Source organism: Peromyscus californicus, unplaced genomic scaffold, assembly GCF_007827085.1.
Source record: "Peromyscus californicus insignis strain IS unplaced genomic scaffold, ASM782708v3 Scaffold_4__1_contigs__length_199733344, whole genome shotgun sequence".
NCBI lineage: Eukaryota > Metazoa > Chordata > Mammalia > Rodentia > Cricetidae > Peromyscus > Peromyscus californicus.
This window is the reverse complement of record NW_026294562.1, coordinates 195,839,394-195,858,426: the sequence shown is the minus strand read 5'-3', so window position 1 is coordinate 195,858,426 and position 19,033 is coordinate 195,839,394. Positions and strand designations below refer to the sequence as shown.

Here is a 19,033-nt window from a genome sequence, read left to right as displayed (position 1 = left end):
GAACAAGGGAATCCGTGGCTGATATGTAGAACTGAATTGTATTGCAAAATAAATTAATAAAAAAAAAAAAATTCTCGAAACTCTAGGTAAAAAGATTCATGATGTGGCCTGGTTTGATGACTGGTATGTTTGTCCTGGGAACAAAAACACCCACCGCTCGGGATGTAACACCCCACAGAAATTCTACTGTGATAATTGGGGTTGCAATACATCGTCTTTTGGTGGAATGGCAGGAAGATGGGACACAAAGCAAGGTAATGACCCTCTTTCAGCTGTATGGAAAGATTGTGGGCATGTTTGCTATCCAGACCAAGGTGTAGACAATCTCCGACTGAAATTTAATTGCAAAGACCCCTCCAAAGTACCAGGAATCTGGGGGTTATGACATTATAGCCTTATGGGATATGATTGGGGGCCCTCATCACTCTTTTCCATCTATTTGTGCCCTCAATCCCTCCACAAGTCTTGGGGCCAAACAAGGTATTGGCAAAACAAGAGACATCCCACAGACCCATGGACCCAACCCCTAGATCTACCCTGAGCCAGGGCACCACTCTGACTCAGGTAGTTACCAACACTATAAAATCCAATGCCTGGCACCACAGAGCACCGAGAAAAGAATGCTCAACCTGATAGAGGGAGCTTTTGAGATCATCAACCAAACCAAGCCTAGCCTAGCAGACCCCTGCTGGCTATGCCTAGGGGCAGCACCCCCTTATTATGAGGGAATTGCCACTATTGAAAATTACATGATCGGTGAGGCTTCCACTTGTCGCTGGAACGCAATCTCTAAACTAACTCTAACTGAAGTTAACGGGGCAGGCCTTTGCATTGGGCAAACTACAGGACCACAAGCTAGCCCCTGTAATAAGACCATCTCAACCTCCAAAATACAGGGACCATACATCATCCCACCTGAAGAGTCATGGTGGGCCTGCAACACCAGGCTGACTCCTTGTGTATCCATTGAAGTCCTTAGAAGGATAGAAACAGAGGGAGGCTTCTGTGCGATGGTCCAGATCATCCCCAGGATATATTTCCACCCGGCAGGCACCCTTGAAAATTCCTATTCCAACCACCCCACTCGCTTCACACACGAACTTGTGACTCTAACTCTGGCAGTTCTACTAGGGCTTGGAGTCGCTGTAGGGATTGGGACTGGGACAGCAGCCTTGATTCAGAAAAATCAGCATTATTCAACCCTCCAGGTTGTAGGCGATGAGGACCTCCAAGCATTGGAACAATCACTTTCAAAGTTAGCATAGTCCCTCACCTCCCTGTCAGAAGTAGTACTCCAGAAGAGAAGAGGGTAGGATCTACTATTCCTAAAAGAAAGTGGCCTCTGCGTCACCTTAGGAGAAGAATGCTGTTTTTATGTAGACAACTCAGGGGTGGTCAGGGACTCCATGGAAAAGCTGTGAACTAGATTGGATAAAAGATAGAAAGATCGGGAAGCCCGACAAGGCTGGTTTGAAGGATGGTTTAATAGGTCCCCATGGATGATGACCCTGGTGTCTGCAATTATGGGACCCCTGCTTATTTTACTCCTGCTTTTAACCTTTGGCCCATGCATTTTAAAAATGTTGCTGCAGTTTATACGGGAGAGATTATCTATTGTATGAGGTCTTGTTTTAACTCAACAATACCAAGCTTTAATTGTTACTGAATACATTTTCAGATTAAAATTTGCCAAAAAGAAAATGGGGGAATAAAAGACGCTAACCCTTCAGGCTTACACCCATCCCCAAGCCCCAGGAAATAAGGAACTAAAAAGAAAACTAGTTCCAAGGGCAACCTGACTCAGCCATTACTCAATCACCCCTGCAACAATGTAACAATGTAAAAAGATTTCTGTTAAGAGATGTGCTTAACTGTGACTGGGATAGTTGCAAGTGTTCCAGGAAGGACCATTGTGACCTTTGTGTAAACTCCACTCCCACCCAGATACCCCCCTTGAGGTTTCAGGAAGAATGTACATGTGGTCATGACTGTACCCACTCTGTGATCAGACCATGATCTTGTGAAAAGAAATTGTATGGGAATTGTAATCTTAGGGCTTTTGTTGGTTTTTCCTTTAAAAACCCCCATATGGCTGCAGTAAGATGCGACTCTTGCTCTCAGGACAAGAGTTTGCCTGTCTGTACAGTCGCTTCTTCAATAAACACCTCCTGTTGTTGCATCAACTGGACTGGAGTCTGGGTTCTTGGGGCGCCCCCTCAAGAAGGTATTACCCTGGATCTGGAGTCTACCAGGATCTCTGTGAGTTTGAGGCCAGCCTGGTCTATAGGGTGAGTTCCAGGAAAGGCACAAAGCTACTCAGAAAAACCCTGTCTCAGAAAAAAAAAAAAAAAGAAAAGATGTCGAACTGGTGCCTATGAAGAATATTTACCCTTACTTTCTAGCATCTTTTGTACAGAAACTTACTCTGCTTGCTGCCAAATCGAAATGTAAACAACAAGTTAACCAAATACCCTATATCTACGATGGTGTACTGCCTGCAAGATATGCTAGGGTATTGAAAGCACAGTGCATGCGGGAGTCACCATCTTTTAAGAGATTTGACTTAAAGCCCACTCCCCAATATAAAATCCATTTACAACACTGACTGGGTGACCAAGAACCTGAGATTAGCTTTCCTAGGGATCTATAGTAAAAGCAAATAATAATGGCTTAATAAAGAAAAAAATATGTATTTTTCTTTTATTATACAATATATAGTATTAATTAGATAAAATAAAAAATAATCATAAAATTTTCTCTTATACTTTATTTTACATTTTATATATATAGATATTTATAGATATGAGGAATATATATATATATATAGTAGTGATAAAGTATCTCTTAGTGATACTCTGTTATAGTATAGACAGGGCCTTATTCAGCTATCATCAAAGAAGCTTCATCCTGCTTCAGACTGGAATAAACATCTATATGACCCCCTTATGTTATGCAAAGAATGAGAGACATTGTAACACTCAGCCCTAAATGGGTTGTCTGCCTCAAATTCTGCCCCTCAGAGCTCAGGTAACCACACGTATAAGGAGGAGGAAACAGTGTGAGACCCTATAGGGATTGAGGAGAAAAAAATTAATCTCTAAACATACATGATGAAAGGTCATATGAACTCACTGTTACTAAACCAGCAAACACAGGGCTTGCACAGGTCGGCTCCAGGTCTCCTTGCTTGTGTTTTAGCTTACAGTGTAGTGTTTTTATTAGATTTCTAAGTTTGAAAACTAGTGGATCTCTGATTTTTGTGTCATCTCTGGGGTACTTTTCCTTTTTTTAGTTTGTCTTCTTCAACTTTGATGTGACAGTTTTGTTTAACCTCATTATATTTCATATTGTTTTATGTAAATGGATGGATGAAGAATGAATGAATGAATGAATGAATGAGTGACTGAATTAATGAATGAATGAAAACCTTTCCAGTAACATAAAAATTAGACTTTGAACTCTTTTTTTTAATTTTTATTTTTATTTTGCAATACAATTCAGTTCTGCATATCAGTCACGGATTCCCTTGTTCTCCCCCCTCCAGCCACCCTCACATTCCCCCCAGCCCACCCCTCATTTCCACCTCCTCCAGGGCAAAGCCTCCCCCGCGGACTGAGATCAACTCTTTTTTTATCCTACTGTGATAGGAAAATGCAATTTTCTTCTATGGAGTGACAGTATGTATATCAACAACCGTAGGGTAGGCCTCACATTCAGGAGTTGTTGGTCAATATTATGGACTCCACAGTTCTCTTTTTTCCTTTTTCTTTTTTGGTTTTTCGAGACAGGGTTTCTCTGTGGTAGCTTCGCGCCTTTCCTGGAACTCACTTGGTAGCCCAGGCTGACCTCAGACTCAAAGAGATCTGCCTGCCTCGGCCTCCCGAGTGCTAGGATTAAAGGCTTGTGCCACCACCGCCCTGCCATGGACTCCACAGTTCTTTGTGATGGTGATTTTTATTTGGTTATAGTTTGGTGGGGCTTTACTCTTTATTAGTGTTTTATTTTCTTCTCTTGGTGGGATATTTTATTTGAGCTGAAATGTGGTAATATTTTTTGTATGTTAATAAATAAAGTTTGCCTGGAGATCAGAGGAAATAACAAGTCATTAACACAAGTCAGGCAGGGATAGCATACACCCTTACTCTGATAACTTGGCAGACAGGGTCTCTCTGTATTCAAGGACACACTAGTTGTAGGGAAAAGGGGCTGGCTAAAGAAACCCACCCTGACCCTGAAGCCCAGAATTAGGGAAAGAGGGCTCAAAAAAGGCCAGTGAAAAAAAACACAATTTGGCTCAGATCAGAACCATCTCTGCCCCTGGCCAACTGACTTGTGAAACCAACCATTCATAGAGCAGCATAGTAGAATCCTGGCCCCAAAGACCAGGACCAGGGAAAGAAACACAGCCTGCATTTGGGACCTGAGCCAGAGAAATGAACATTTTATGCCCAAACCCAGAACCAAGAAAATGTGCCCTGATGCTGAAACTAGTGACAAAATAAAACTCTTGGACCCTAGAATCAGAGTTAGTGAAAGAATGTGTCCTGGCCTTAAAGATAGTGTCAGAAAACCAAGAAAGGACAGTGAAAGAAATATAATTTGACCTCCCTAGCCCACAAAACTGCCCATTCCCTGGGCTGAAAAAAACTAACCAATCATGGGTTGACTCTGCCCCCAGGACATCCTATATAAACCACCCTGCCTGGTCAGTTGTGAGCTGTTCTCTCTATCCTGGTAGAGGTAGCTACTATCCTGGACGTCCTTCCCAAATAAATGTCTCTCTCAAAAGAGTTTTGCATATGAAGACCTTCATCCACTGGTGCACAGAAGAACCTTTTTGTGATGTCCCATAGTGGATTGAGCAAGGGGGAGCTGAACAGAAGATCTGTACTGAGACATCCCTCAGTGGGCAGAGCAAGAGAGAGCTTAAAAGTAATACTTTTCTCCTGAGATGGAGGAGATAGCTACATTTTTGAAATTTCTTAGGCCTGAGAAGCATAGCTCTGCTAGGAAGCTCTTAAGTGGGGGCTGAGCAAAGTTCAGCTGTAGTGGCTCTTTAGAAGAGGATCAGGATTGCTATATCCTGCTGGGAAACCATCTCCCATTACACCAGGTATAGTCTGACTTTCCCGAACAGTCAGGGTACCTTGACTTTCCTGAACAGTCAGGATACCATTCCTTGCTGAAGCAATTCCAGGCCTGACTTTCCTGAGAAGTCAGAAAAACTTCCCTCCAGAGCTAGATTGTCTCCTAGCAGTCCCAGCTGTAAAAGCTGTACTAAACAACTCCAGCTGTCAGGGACTCCTTCAGGGCAGAGCTTTTGTTCTGAGCAGCTCGAGGTGTCCAGGATACCTTGCAGTTCAGCCATCAGACCTGTCCTAAGAAGCTCAAGGTGTTGCCTGACTCCCATGTAGTAAGGACACCTTTCTCAAAGTTGCAAAAGTCATGTTTTAGTGCCAAAATCCAGGACCAAACCCAGAGTTGTTGTGACCAGTTTACTTAAAATAGAGAACAGCCAAGCATAGTGATACATGCCTTTAATCCCAATACCAACCATAGAGATGTGGAGATCTGTACAGACAGGCAGTGACAAGGAAGTAAGTAGCACGTCTAAGGGCAAATGAGAGGGCAGAACAGCAAGGCAATAGAGGCATGGGTAGACAGGAAGTAGCTCATTTTGGAAGTTTCAGAGATGGTGGGGTAAGGTAGTGACCCATCCTGCTGGCCAGGTTATTTGATGAGACCCGAGGAGTCACCTTCTGAAAGATCAATGGGGGCGAGAGAGAAAGGAGACCAGGTGCATAAGGGAAGACAGAGTCACTCTGAGTCGCATCGAGGTCTCGTTTATTGACTGGGTATTGAGGCTTATAAGCAGGGCTTCAGGCAGGGAGGGGGAGCAGGGGAAGCAGGGAGAGAGAAAATTCCTAAGGGAGGGGTGAGGTCGCTTTGGTCCTAGGCCCCTGCAGCTGGCTGATTAGCACGTACTCCAGGAAGTTGTACAGCCCGTGGTTAGGCCAGGAACCTGTTTTTGCAAGGTTTGATAAAGTAAGGAAGGTCACACAAAATTCAAGACACAGCTGTCCGGAGTCGGTCCCCAACAGTTCCCCCTCTTTTCTCAAAAATGGACCAAGTCCTTGTGATCGGGGTGGCTAGGGTCCGAGAGAGTCCCTGTCTTAGGCTACACAGGGGGCTTCCCACATTCGGCAGCATGCCATGTTGAGCCGGTCTCGACGACCTCTGTACGCTGTTGTCTCTGGCATGGGCCCTGTACTATTCCCGTCATTGGGTACCCTCTAGCAGGACCGTGGGGATGTTAGGGCCTTAGGACACTGAATATGAGTCTTTGATGGGGCTCCTGGCCAGCCTCCTCAGAATCTACTCTGTGATAATGAATCGAGATGTGTCGTGGTAAGGCCGAATCAATCTGATTTTTGATAAACTGAGTCAACTGCTGAAGGGCCCAGGGACCAAAGGTAATGAGAAGGAGAAAAACAATTAAGGGGGCTAGAATGGTAGGTAGCAAGGTGGAGATCCAGGGGGACCCTTGCAGCCAATCTTTAAACCACCCGTGCTGATTTTCAAACTCCCTTTTTCTTTGAGCCACCCTTTCCCTTAATTTTTCCATCGATTCCCTGACAATACCAGTATGGTCGGCCTAAAAGCAGCATTCTTCCTTCAAGGCTGCACATAATCCCCCCTCCTTTAAAAATACTAAATCCAGACCTCTTATGTTTTGTAACACAACCTCAGAGAGCGAGGTTAAAGATTTCTCCAGAGCAGAAATGGATCTTTCTACGGCCTCTAGGTCAGTAGTCATAGCCATTTGTAACTGCATAAGGTGGTTGCTCTGCACGAGGGCAGTAGTTCCTGTACCAATTCCTGCAGTGATGCCCCCAATACCTAACAAGAGGGCAATAGTCATAGACACAGGTTCTCATGTGTATCTGCCTCTCTGCTCAAAGAATTTCATATTGGAGACTAATTGGACCAGAACATAAGAGTTTTCCCATTATCAATGGCAAAGCGAGCTTCCCCTTATTCAGTTTTTGCCATCTGCAAGTGTGTCATGGGTTCAGAGGTGGATATTGGGATTCTAGCATCCTCAGTTTAGTGGTACCCAGTCATGAATCATCATTTAGTTAAGACACCAGTGATATAAGAGCCAACAGTAATTAGCAGAAGCACAAGGGCCAAAAGCCTTGTGATGGCTGACAGAGTTCCTTATCCTCAAGGAACTTGGAACTTTATCTCAGGTTCCCTATGACAAGAAATTCCCTTTTGATCTAACATTCCAGGGAGGGGGGAACAAGGGTGATGTTTTCTCTTCTGTAATTACTTCCTGCTGACATTGGGACATTGTTGTCAAGGCCCTGGAAAGCCAGAATGTTAGTCAAAGACAAGAGGGAACGTCTTATTGACCAGCTGAAGAGATGGTATGCATATTGGCTGAATTGGTCCATATCAGCTTTCAGCAAGTTCAGGGCTCACAGGCATTTGCAGTAGCTTGTCACCAGCAAATGATGCTAGGATGTATCTGTCAGCCAAGTGGAAACCTGTTGAGATAGATATAAACTAGGAACAGGAGTTAAAACTTATGAACTTATTTGGAACTTTTAGACCCATAGTCTTGGTAATTGTAGTATTATCAATTTGCCCTGAAATCCATAGTGTCTTTTTTATATAGAGAGCCAAGTATAGATTGGACTGAAATTTCCTTAGCCCAGTGAAAAGCATCTGTAAGTCTATATTTAGAACCTGTTTATCTTTTTTTTAAAAAGACTTATTAGCTTTAATTAATCAATCCATTGATCAATCAATTACTAAGCTGAGAAAGCTATAGCTAGTCCAGTCATCAATGTCATCAAAGATCTGAGAAGGATAAACTTTACCTGAGTGCAGACTTTTAGATCTATTTAAAAAACAACAGAGACTATCCATTACCCAGACTGCCATCATCCCAGGCTCCTATAGTCTTCATAGTGTTGGCAGGACAGGTGTCAGGACAGCATCAGTCTTGGCTGCTGGGCCCATAATGTGAAATTCTCCCTGTTGAGGAGCAACTTGGTAAAAACTGACCTTATCTTGTCAGTGTCTCATAGGCCAAATCCCTGGCAGCAGGTGTTGAGTCAGAGCATCTTGCCCAGTGGTCGATGCTGTCCGAAATTCAGGTGGCATCTTTTTGTCATTGTTCCATATCTTTTTTTGGAGACCTTGGGAGTCATTGCTAGGAGCTGGGGAGCTTGGAGTCTCTGTTTGCTATAGTAAGCTTTTTATCAAATAATGTAAATGCCATATTTAACAGATCTTTGACAGGTTTGAGGACCATTATCTATTAAATGTATCTGAGCCAAACAAATCTAGGCCCAATCTTGAAAATATCTCTAAGTTTGGTAACAATAACCAGGCCAATTTGTTCTCTTATAGATTTATTAGTTAAATATACCTCTCAGTTTTTTTTTAAATAGAACAGTTTATGCTTTAAACTAGTATCTGAATAGCCAGATGACTAGTATTAACTTGTATTCCTTAACATAAAGGACATGCAAACTCAGACATTCAAAACCAAACATACATGTGGCCACATTTTTCATTCATACCTGTAGAGTAGACAGACATTTTACAACTATGACCCTTTGGAGTCTCAATATAACAGCAGAATAGCAAGACAAAGAAATCTGAAACATGTTTTTTTTTATATATATCTCAAGTCATTTTTTTTAAATCATTATATAAGCCTTTTTATCCTCAGACCTTTATACCTTGCTTTTACGTATTCTAATAACTTGCATTTTACATATTTTTTAAAACATTTTTTTTATCTTAACCAACAATAATTTGAAACCAGTTCTCTTAAATGATGGCAAGTATTTGTAACCCATTGAACTCAAATGACCAAAACCCATGTTAATTTTTATTTTTCCTGTGGAAACAAAAGCATAATTTTCCCAGTATCTTGAACTGATAATTTAACATTTCTTTTTAAGCAATATCAGGACAGAGAAGGGTTAACAAGAGAAGCTGCTGGCCGGCAGAAGAGACCTTGAAGTTATCACAGTAAAGGAAGGGAAGGGGAGCAGTGGGCTTAGAGCATGTCCTTGGCTGCCAGTGTTCCTGAAAAAAAGTTTTTGTTAACTCCTCTGACTAAAGTCAGATTCTCTGTTCAGTGTTCACACAGTTTTTGTCAATTGCAGGCAGTCCCCATTGCCCTGTCCAAAGCTCCCATCTTTGCCCGCCTGTACTGAGAGCATGCACCCCCACAATCCTGAGAGCAGCCAGCTGGCTGCAGTCCTGATAGCAAGAGAGCTAGGGAGGGACGGAGGTGGCCTTAGTTATGCCTCTCTTTCCTCCTCTTCCTTTAGGAAAATAAGGGAGGTTAGTAGACAGAAACAAGTAACATTTACACAGACAATCCAAGAACCGGAACATCAGCACTGAGATGAGGGCCTCATTCACAGCCAGCAAGTCCCTCTTACAGTATGCAAGCCCCATTTGGCAGGAGCTACCTGTTTATCTCAGTTCAATCGGGGAGTGAGGGTGGGGGACCCAGTTCCCTCTATTGTGGCTCAAATATCCATTCAGTGGGCTAGGCAAAGGTCTAGTGGAGAAGAAGGGAACTGTCCCATAGTGTCCGTCACAGTCAAGTCAACAATGAGAACAGTTAATACATTACACACAAGACCAAGGGCACACAAAAAAACTTTGCCCCAACAAAACAACCAACAAAGCTCCAAGAACAATGACTGCCTGATGTGCTCTGGGTGGGGGGAGGGCAACCCTCCAGGCTCAATCACACCAAAAACAATCCAGAGTGGAGGATCTCTGTCCTTAATCAAACAGACATCAGGGGCTTCCACATCCCTGTCAGTCAGACACGCACCTTTTTTTTCTTGGAAGAGAAGGAGAGAGTAAAGTAACAATGATCACAACAAAACATACAAAAAAACCCCACAAAATGGCTTTGACAATTTCCCAGGACAAAATACAAAGTGGCACTTCCTCCCACCGTGGGGGAAGATACCCAAAGATGCTCCTAAACCAAATGGTCACCTCTGAGGTGGCCTTAGGGCTCTGGGACGTCTCCCTTTGCTACCAGGTTCACTGTCCGGACACGTCTGTCCCAGTGAGAGCCTACAAAGTACAAATCAAGCCTGCAAAGTACAAAACAAAAGTAACAAGACAGAGAGACACAGACAAGACAGAGAGCGGTCTTACTGGTAGATGTCAATAAACCTCTGGACCCTTGGGTGTCAGGCAGGGGGAGTTTGAGAGAAAATCCTCTGCAAGTGCTAGTAAATGTGAAACATGCCCATCTCCCTCTGCTTCCTTTAGAACATCTCTAATCACACCATAAAAACTAAAAAAGGCATCGGGGACATTTTCCTGTCTCTGATTAATTTGTTAATATCTTTTCCAACCTTGTTCCAAGTCAAAGGGTGAATTCCTGGTCCATTAATCACTAACCAGGGACATTTCTCCTCCACATATTGGAAGAATTTTATTAAATCCTTTTTTTTAACTCTTATTCCTCTCTCCCTAAGATTACCTTTCATCTCCTTTAGAAAAACAGCCTCTTTAGATAAATTTTTGCCCATGATCGATGGGACGACACACTTACCTCAAGACTCTCCCGTGTTGCACGAGTGATACAGTCTGGGCGTCTCTACCCTGATCCTCTCCGGGGCCCCTTATGTTGTCCATCGTCCGGCAGGTCACCGTGCCTTGAGCCCCACATTGGGGCGCCACTTGCCCATCCCTCGGGTCAGGTTATTTGATGAGACCCGAGGAGGCACCTCCTGAAAGATCAATGGGGGTGAGAGAGAAAGGAGACCAGGCACATAAGGGAAGACAGAATCAGTCTGAGTCACATCGAGGTCTCGTTTATTGACTGGGTATTGAGGCTTATAAGCAGGGCTTCAGGCAGGGAGGGGGAGCAGGGGAAGCAGGGAGAGAGAAAATTCCTAAGGGAGGGGTGAGGTCGCTTTGGTCCCAGGCCCCTGCAGCTGGCTGATTAGCACGTACTCCAGGAAGTTGTACAGCCCGTGGTTAGGCCAGGAACCTGTTTTTGCAAGGTTTGATAAAGTAAGGAAGGTCACACAAAATTCAAGACACAGCTGTCCGGAGTCGGTCCCCAACAAGGTAGCTGGTGGTTATCACAATTTCCTTGATGTCTAAGTCTTTCTCACCTATATTTGGCTCTATGTTTTATATTTTTTAAGACTGTTTAGAAATTTGTCTACAATTGGTGGCAAGAATTCATTAAATAACCATTGGTGGCCTAAAAGGCAATGGGTTATAAGCCCCTGGCTTGGTTGGAGCTTACAAGCCCTCAGGCTTGGCCAAAGCTACAAGCAATCCAGGTTACATGTAGCCAGAGTTAAACTCAACTGTAGGTGCAAGCAGCCTTAGCTACAAGCATCCACACAGCTTATGGAGATACAGAGCCCCTGGCTCAGGCCCTGCACAGCTCAGGCCAGAACACATGACTGGACTTTCTTAAGCTTTTTTTTTCTCCTGGTGGCTAGTAGGCTCTGTCTCTCTGTCTCTGTCTCTCTGTCTCTCTCTTTTTTTCCCTCTCTCTCTTGATTCACATTTTAGACTGCTACCACACTAGATTGCTGCTTTGAAATTTCCTTGGACTTATACTGTTCTACACAGACTTGGTAAGTCAATTAAGATAACTTAAAGGGAGAAAATAGTTGAAGGAAAATTTTTTCCACATTAAAAAAATGGAAAATATTTTTACAATGGGAGGAATTGGTCTTTGATGATAATACATTAGACAGTCTAAAAATGGAACAATTGAATGAGAGGATAATTAATGTTGATTGGATATATCCAACATCAATTATGAATATTATTTTTTAATTATCCTTATTTTAGTATTAAAAAGGTTGATCAATATAAGTGCCAAGATAAAACTTTTAGAAAAGCCTGTTAAAATAAATTATAGAGAAATTCAGACCCAGACAAATGAATTGAAAGGTGAAATTATTTCAGGATTGAATTATATGGATACAGAGAGACAGCCTGTTTTCAAACAAACAAACTTAATTTATCTTATAGCCTTACAGGAACTGCCTGCTCAAAGCCATGTACTTGCTAATTGGACACCAGTTAAAATATTAGATTTAAGGAGGTTTTAGGAAGCCACAGGTATCATGTGGCATGCATTCTCTATTTGTAAAGCAAATGTTAAACTTGTGGTCAACTTGTAATAGAATTATTCCTCAGGACTGGAAAGGTTTGGTAACATCTGTCCTGGAGTCTGGACTACAATTACAGTCACAAACATGGCTTAAGTATGAGGTTAAGAAAATAGAACACCAATGGAGAACTAGAGGAGTGGAAATTTCCTAGCATCAGCATCTTGGAGAAGGTGAATACTCTGATATAAAAGTTATATGATAACCAAACCTTAAATCTATGCCACATGGCAGCCATGAATGTATGGGACAGAAAAGAGGAAGTAGGATAAAAGATTGAATCATTCACAGAAGTTACACAGGGACCCAGAGAAACCTTCATGGATTTCTTACAAACACTGTCTTCAGCAGTAAATGGAATGATACCAAATTCAGAAGCTAGACAGGTAACAATTAAATCTTTGGTTTTTGAGAATGTGAATGCAGCATGTAAAAGAATAATCTTGCTGTTAAAGACAAACGCTTTGAGTTAAAATGTCAGATGTTTTGGTTATGGTAAACAAGGCCATTTGAAAAGGGAGTATAAACAGGGCATTCCCAGAAAGGATGCTTATTCAAGGAAAAATGGCAACACAATGCCCCTCCCTTCTGGATTATGCAGAAGGTGTGGTAAAGGTAAACATTGGACCAACAAATGTAGATATAAATAACAAGCCATTAACACAATTCAGGCAGGGTTAGCACACACCCTTAATCTGAACATTTGGCAGGCAGTGTCTCTGTGTGTTCAAAGACACACTAGGGAACAGCCAAGCATGGTGAGACATCCCTTTAATCCATGTAGCAACCAGAGAGATTTGGAGGTCTGTATAGACAGGCAGTGACAAGGAAGTGAAGTAGCTCGGCTAAGAATCAATGAGAGGGTAGAACAGTAAGGTAATAAAGGCATGGGTAGACAGGAAGTAGCTCAATTTTGGAAGTTGCAGAGCTGATGAGGTAAGGTAGCTGGTTGCTATTCCTACTTTCCTGAAATCTAAGGCCTTCACCCGTATATTTGGCCCTGTGATGTTTATTTTATAAGACTACTTAACAATTTGTCTACATCTTGGGTTTTGGGTGTTTTCTTTTACTGAGATTGAACGTGATTTTGGAGGATAGGGAGGAGAAAATCTGGAAGGATTTCTGAGAGGTGAAGAATATGAATGAAATACATTTGAATTTAAAATATTTTTACATTACAAAAATATACCAATGAATTAAAAAACATGCAAAAATTTCACTATGCTCAAAATTATCCTTTCTTCTTTCATCTCTCTGTCTCTGTCTGTCTTTTTCTCTGTGTTTCCTTCTGTGTGTGTCTCTCTCTCCATTCATTTGCATTACATCTACCAAAACATATTGGTGACAAGTACTTCTCTGACACTGCAATGATGTTTGAGTTCTCAGACTATAAACATATTAAGTAAATTCACACCTGTAATGTTTATATCTGCAGGTCAAGCAATTCATTTTTGCAGCAGAATTTTACAAATACATCAGTGCTTGGATCCAAAGAAAGAAAAGTATGTCCAGCAAAAAATAACTGTTAGGTATTTGCTTTATCTATTTCTGTCTTCATGAGAGTTTGTGGGGTATGAAGCTTATAAAACACACAGTACTATTTATTTCTTTGTTTTAGAGAGATTTTAGACCATTGTATGAAAGAACAAATAGTAGTAGGTCTGGTGAGTAGACTAATAAGAACTTATAATATCCACTACTTACACAGTTGAGTATGCGGGTACAGAAAATGCACTGTATTAGTCTGGATTTTTTAAAGTAAGGCAGCATAGAGAATGAGTACATATATGTATATATTTAAGGGATTTATGAGATAGGTTTCCACATTGTGTTCCAGGCTGGTAAGCAATGGAAATAGATATCTCACACTGGAGAGGCTGAAAATCCAGAAGTTCTATTCAAGAGACTATATGTCTCAGCTGTCCAAATCTGGTGTTGGTAGTCTGGAAGTTTCCTGGAGAGATGCTTGTAGCAGGAGTCTTAGAGAGTCTTATTAATAAAACAAACCCAGAGCCACGAATTGGGGTGAAGCTGGAAGATCAGAGAGACAGAACAAGCCACAGCTAACCTCACCTGGCCAACTTCTCAGCTGATCCTGTTTCCTCAGACTGGAAGTCTCTGTGTCATCATATCCGAATGGCTCTCAGCTGAATTGTGCTGCTAGAAGCCTGAAAGCTTAACCAGCCAAATGCTTAACCAGGCCAAATGCTTCTAGTTACTGGTCCTCACGCCTTGTATAAATTTCCACCTTCTACCACCACTCCCTGGGACTAAAGGCTCACTTTCTGGGATTAAAGGCGTGAGTCACAATGCTTGGCTGTATCCTTGAACAGATGGATTTCAGCCTCTGGAATGCTAGGATTAAAGGCGTGTGCTACCACTGCCTATCCTCTATGTTTAATATTGTGGCTGCTCTGTCTCTGATCCTAGATAAGTTTATTAGCCTGCACAATATTTTGGGGAACACAATTCCACCATAGATTCTGATTGTCATTTTGTCTTGAAGTTATAAAGATTCTGGATCTAATATCAGTGAAATAATTCCAGAGCAGCAGTAAAAATTGACTTGGTAGATGAGTGAGGACATGTCTCTGAAAATTGTATTTTTTTGTCCTATACAATTTGTGTGGTCTGTTACCAGAAAATGATGCCCATGTCTATGGTAGGTCTTTCTGCTTCCAGTAATCTCGTTAAGAAAATATGTTGCAGGTTTCCCTAATAGCTTGTTAGATTATTACTGACACAATACAGTTGTAAACAGAGGTTAGCCAATCAAAATCTATCCTACATCAACATGACACACAATCAAATCTCTTTCTGTCATGTTTAATTCCTTATAAAAACAATAACCTGGTCACATGTTCCAAATAATATGATACAACAATCTTAAATGCAATGTCAAATTCATTATATATTTAAAAGTAGATGGTGATGTCCTTTAAGGAATACTTAGTCTTTTGTTCTCATAACTTTAGCAACTATGAATATATCAATCACTGTCTTCACCCATAAGAAATGTTGAATTAAATCATAAATACTGATATATATGCTTGTTTATACACAAAAAGTTGTTCTTAACAAAAAAAATCCTTATTTCCACAGCTGTTCATGTGGTCTTAGCTGATATTACTGAACTTATACTACTACCTCTCATTATTTATTTCCCCTCACAATAGCCAAGCACCTTTGAAGGTCTTGATAATTTCCCTGAATGTGTGATCTCTAACTTCATTCTGAAATCATGGGCTCTGTATCATCCTACATGGATTAGTTCTAGTTTCTGTTTCCCACTGGCATTAATCACAGGACATAGTAATACAGACCATAGTCCTAAAGTTTCTGCTGTAATCCAGACATAATCTTCTACTCCTTCATTGTAGAAAAACAACCAAGTTTACCCTCAGTTCTGTGGACTAATCACATCTCCTAGCTCTGTTAATCTTTTAGTAACACATTCACATCAGAGCATTGAAAGCTTAACTTGACCAGGGTGAAGTATCAGGTTCTAATTTGAAGAACTATTTATTGTGTCTCCAGGTAGTAGTACTCCAGCTCCTGAAAGCACATTTCTAGGAGAGCAAACCACAAAGTCAATGCAGCAGTAAGCATTTTTTCCAGGGTCATAAGAGGAAAAGTTGAGTGGAAACATTCCAATTTCCACACCAGAATTCCTTGACCCATAAATGATGGCTAAGAAAGACAGCATACAATACACTGCATCCTGATTCAAAGCATTTACCACCTTCTGGAAAGCACTGTCACAGCCCTTTGTGCAAACACCACATAAATGGTATCTTACCTGTGAAAAGCTATGTTACCATTACACCATGCTTGTTGATAAAGGATGGTGGAGGACATATTAAACTAGTGGTTTCCATGACTATGGGCCTAATGTTGTAATTCCCTTCTGTGAAGAGAGTTCCTTTGTAAGAAATAATGCTCTATTATTGTCCTAGTCTCCACTGAAAGATGTGCCTTGTTACAGGAGATGACTGGTTTAGTCTCCATATCCTGTATTGCTAAGAGAATTGGCTAGGGTCACTGTCTTCTATTCCTGGAAGTTTCCAGTGCTCTAGGTTTCTAGCTCATTGAAGAAATGCCCCCAGATTCTAATTATCTCTCCAACATGGGACTGACCTTAACCCTGTGCATATATGTTACAGTGGTGTAGCTTAGATTTCTTGTGTGAATCCTAACAGTGAGATGAGGGGCTGTGTCTGACTCTGTTACCTGGTTCCTCCTTCTGATTGCCTCTTCTAGCATTGATAGACGACGTGCCCAGTCTTACTGAAACTTTATATACCATGGCTGACTGATATCCGTGGGAGGCCCCCAAGTATCTGGAGAGAAACAGGGAAGGAGAAGTGGATGGTTATGTTGGGTGAATAGGGACAAGAGGAGGACTTGTGAAGAGGGGAGGGAGGAAAACCTGATTGGGATTTAAAAAGAAAAAAAAAACAAATAAACACACACACACACACACACACACACACACACACACACACACACACAAACACACACAAAGAAACAATGCTGCCTGGAATGGCATTATGGTATGTAAGATACTCATTAAGGCACTCAATGTTAGTTTTGACATGTGCGTTATGCTCTGGATAAGCAAATTCACAACAAGAAAAATATCTAGTCCATTAAGGTGAAAGCATTTTTCTTTCTTCTTTTTAACTTTTTCCTTTTATTAAATACAGATTTTTTCTTATACAATATATCCTGATCAATTTTCCTTCCCTCTACACATACTACTCCCTCCTATTCTTCCATAATATCGAGATACACTTGATTTCTATCTCTCATTTAAAAAGAATGAGCTTCTAAGAGGTAACAGCAAAATATAAAATAAGATATAATATGCTAAAACAAAAACCAACATATTATAGGATCTAAGTGACAAAGTCCAAATAGTGTTGTGCATAATTAGCAATCCCTTAGAAGACATTCACACAGCATCTAGATATCCTGTTTGGTTAATTCAGTTCCTCCTGTTTTCTATGTTCCTGAAGCACAAGTGATGGAGGGATTTACTAATTTCACTGCCAAATGGACTATTTGAGAATTTTCAGTTTGTCTTCTAATGCACATGACTGAAAAAGAAATGATAATGTTTATCAATTCTCAGACAATTGTCTTTGGGTTTTTATTCACTCCACCATTCCATCCTTTCTTTAGGGAACTTATCAATGTGTTGGAGCATCCACTCATTTATACAACATAATACAAAAGACTTTGACTGTGTTAACTTATCCTGTGAACTAGGAAATAGAACGATGCTCATAACAGCTTCATTTGGTTCATTGTGTGAAGGATACATTTAGACACTATTAAATTATTATGCTTTATAGAGAAAAGAGAAAGATTTCCTATCATCCTCATGTTCTCAGAACAGGGTAAGTAGCTGGTAAACCCATTGTACTAAGTACAGGTATTTATCAGAACAACACATCTACCCAATTATTTACTGAGGATTAACTAGGACAACAGAGGTGCAGTAGCTCAAAGCATAGAATCTAAATAGGAAACTTCATGTCTAAGTTAGTTGGTCCATTTGGAACTGAGTAATTTAGTAAGATCATCAATTTTCTGAAAGTGAGAAATAGATTTTACTGGATGTGGACATTATATTAATACTCATATACAGATGTATTGTAGAAGCAAAGAATCTCTGAGACACAGACACTAAGAAAGGTAGAATCCACTGACTTCCTTTGGTTTGGAAAATCATGATGTCTCAATCATTTGGCTGGGTTCCATTCATCATGGGATTTTGGCTCATTCTCTACCCACTACACTTAGAATGTCATCCTCTTATGTAGACTGTTAACACCAATCTTAGTTGTTTTCATATGAAAAGTTTCTTGCTTCATTCTTGTGACCAAATTATCCAAAGAGGAGTTCATCCCTGAGCTCTTACTGCCTGTTGTTTTAGCTGAAGTCATGGTGCCTACGGGTGCAGAAGAAAATCTATAAACATATTTTCCAGCTTGTTTTTCTCCTGAATACAGAGCCTCAGATGCATAGCCCAAGGGAAGAAAGAGTTCCAGAATTCTCAGTGGCAGTGGAGGAGGTATAAGAAAGTGCTCAGAGTGTGACAGCTCTCTGGGTTACTGTGACAGCCTCAGCCATCAACAAAGTTAGAAGCGCATATGGTCACAAACACTTGAGCTAAGTATAAACCTGCTGGACACTGTGAGATCTGGATCCATCAGACTTATGTCTGAGCAGACATGTGTGTTTGTGGGATGTTTTCTTTTGGTTATTATCATCAGGATCTTGTTTAATCACAGTCATGCATATGCCTATAGCTCCTCTGAGTGTTATTTCAGAATCAAAGAAGAATTTCACCATGAAGGAGATGTGGTCATTGGTGTATTTTTCCCAGTTCATACTATGTACACAGACAACAAAGTTCCACATCCTTATCTGCCAAACGTTTATACCGACTTTCACATACAGTAAGTGTTGTTGTTCATTTATGCTGTTTCAGATTTCATGTTAGAAATGACCCAGGTGATATGTGTATTCAAGCTCCTGTGCTTCTTATTTATATCAAGAAAAACCCTCTTCCAATCCAAAATTCCTTATTTAATCCTATGTTACTCTTCATTTATTTTCTATTCTCAAAGATGATACAATAAGTTGCTTGTTTGTTTATTGATTTTTGTTTCCAAATATGACTATTGAAATATTGGATCTTCCTTGGCCATGCCTTTGCAGCCACAAGTTTCTCATATTAGGTCTCAGAGGGAGGATGCTTTTATCAAAGTTTACCTGGCTCTTCATTATAGTCTAGAAATCTATATGTACTCGTGTAAAAA

The 19,033-nt window shown here is 40.9% G+C and overlaps 1 protein-coding gene across 1 annotated transcript in view; it reads left to right on the top strand.

Annotated features, from left to right (window-relative positions):
• Window positions 1-620: 620 nt before the first annotated feature.
• Window positions 621-19,033, top strand: part of LOC128124305 (vomeronasal type-2 receptor 116-like) — a 39,348-nt gene continuing 20,935 nt past the window's right edge. The window contains exons 1-2 of the mRNA XM_052760460.1: window positions 621-1,255; window positions 18,485-18,670. Coding sequence (XP_052616420.1) covers window positions 621-1,255; window positions 18,485-18,670 — 821 coding nt within the window. The remainder of the gene's footprint in view (window positions 1,256-18,484; window positions 18,671-19,033) is intronic.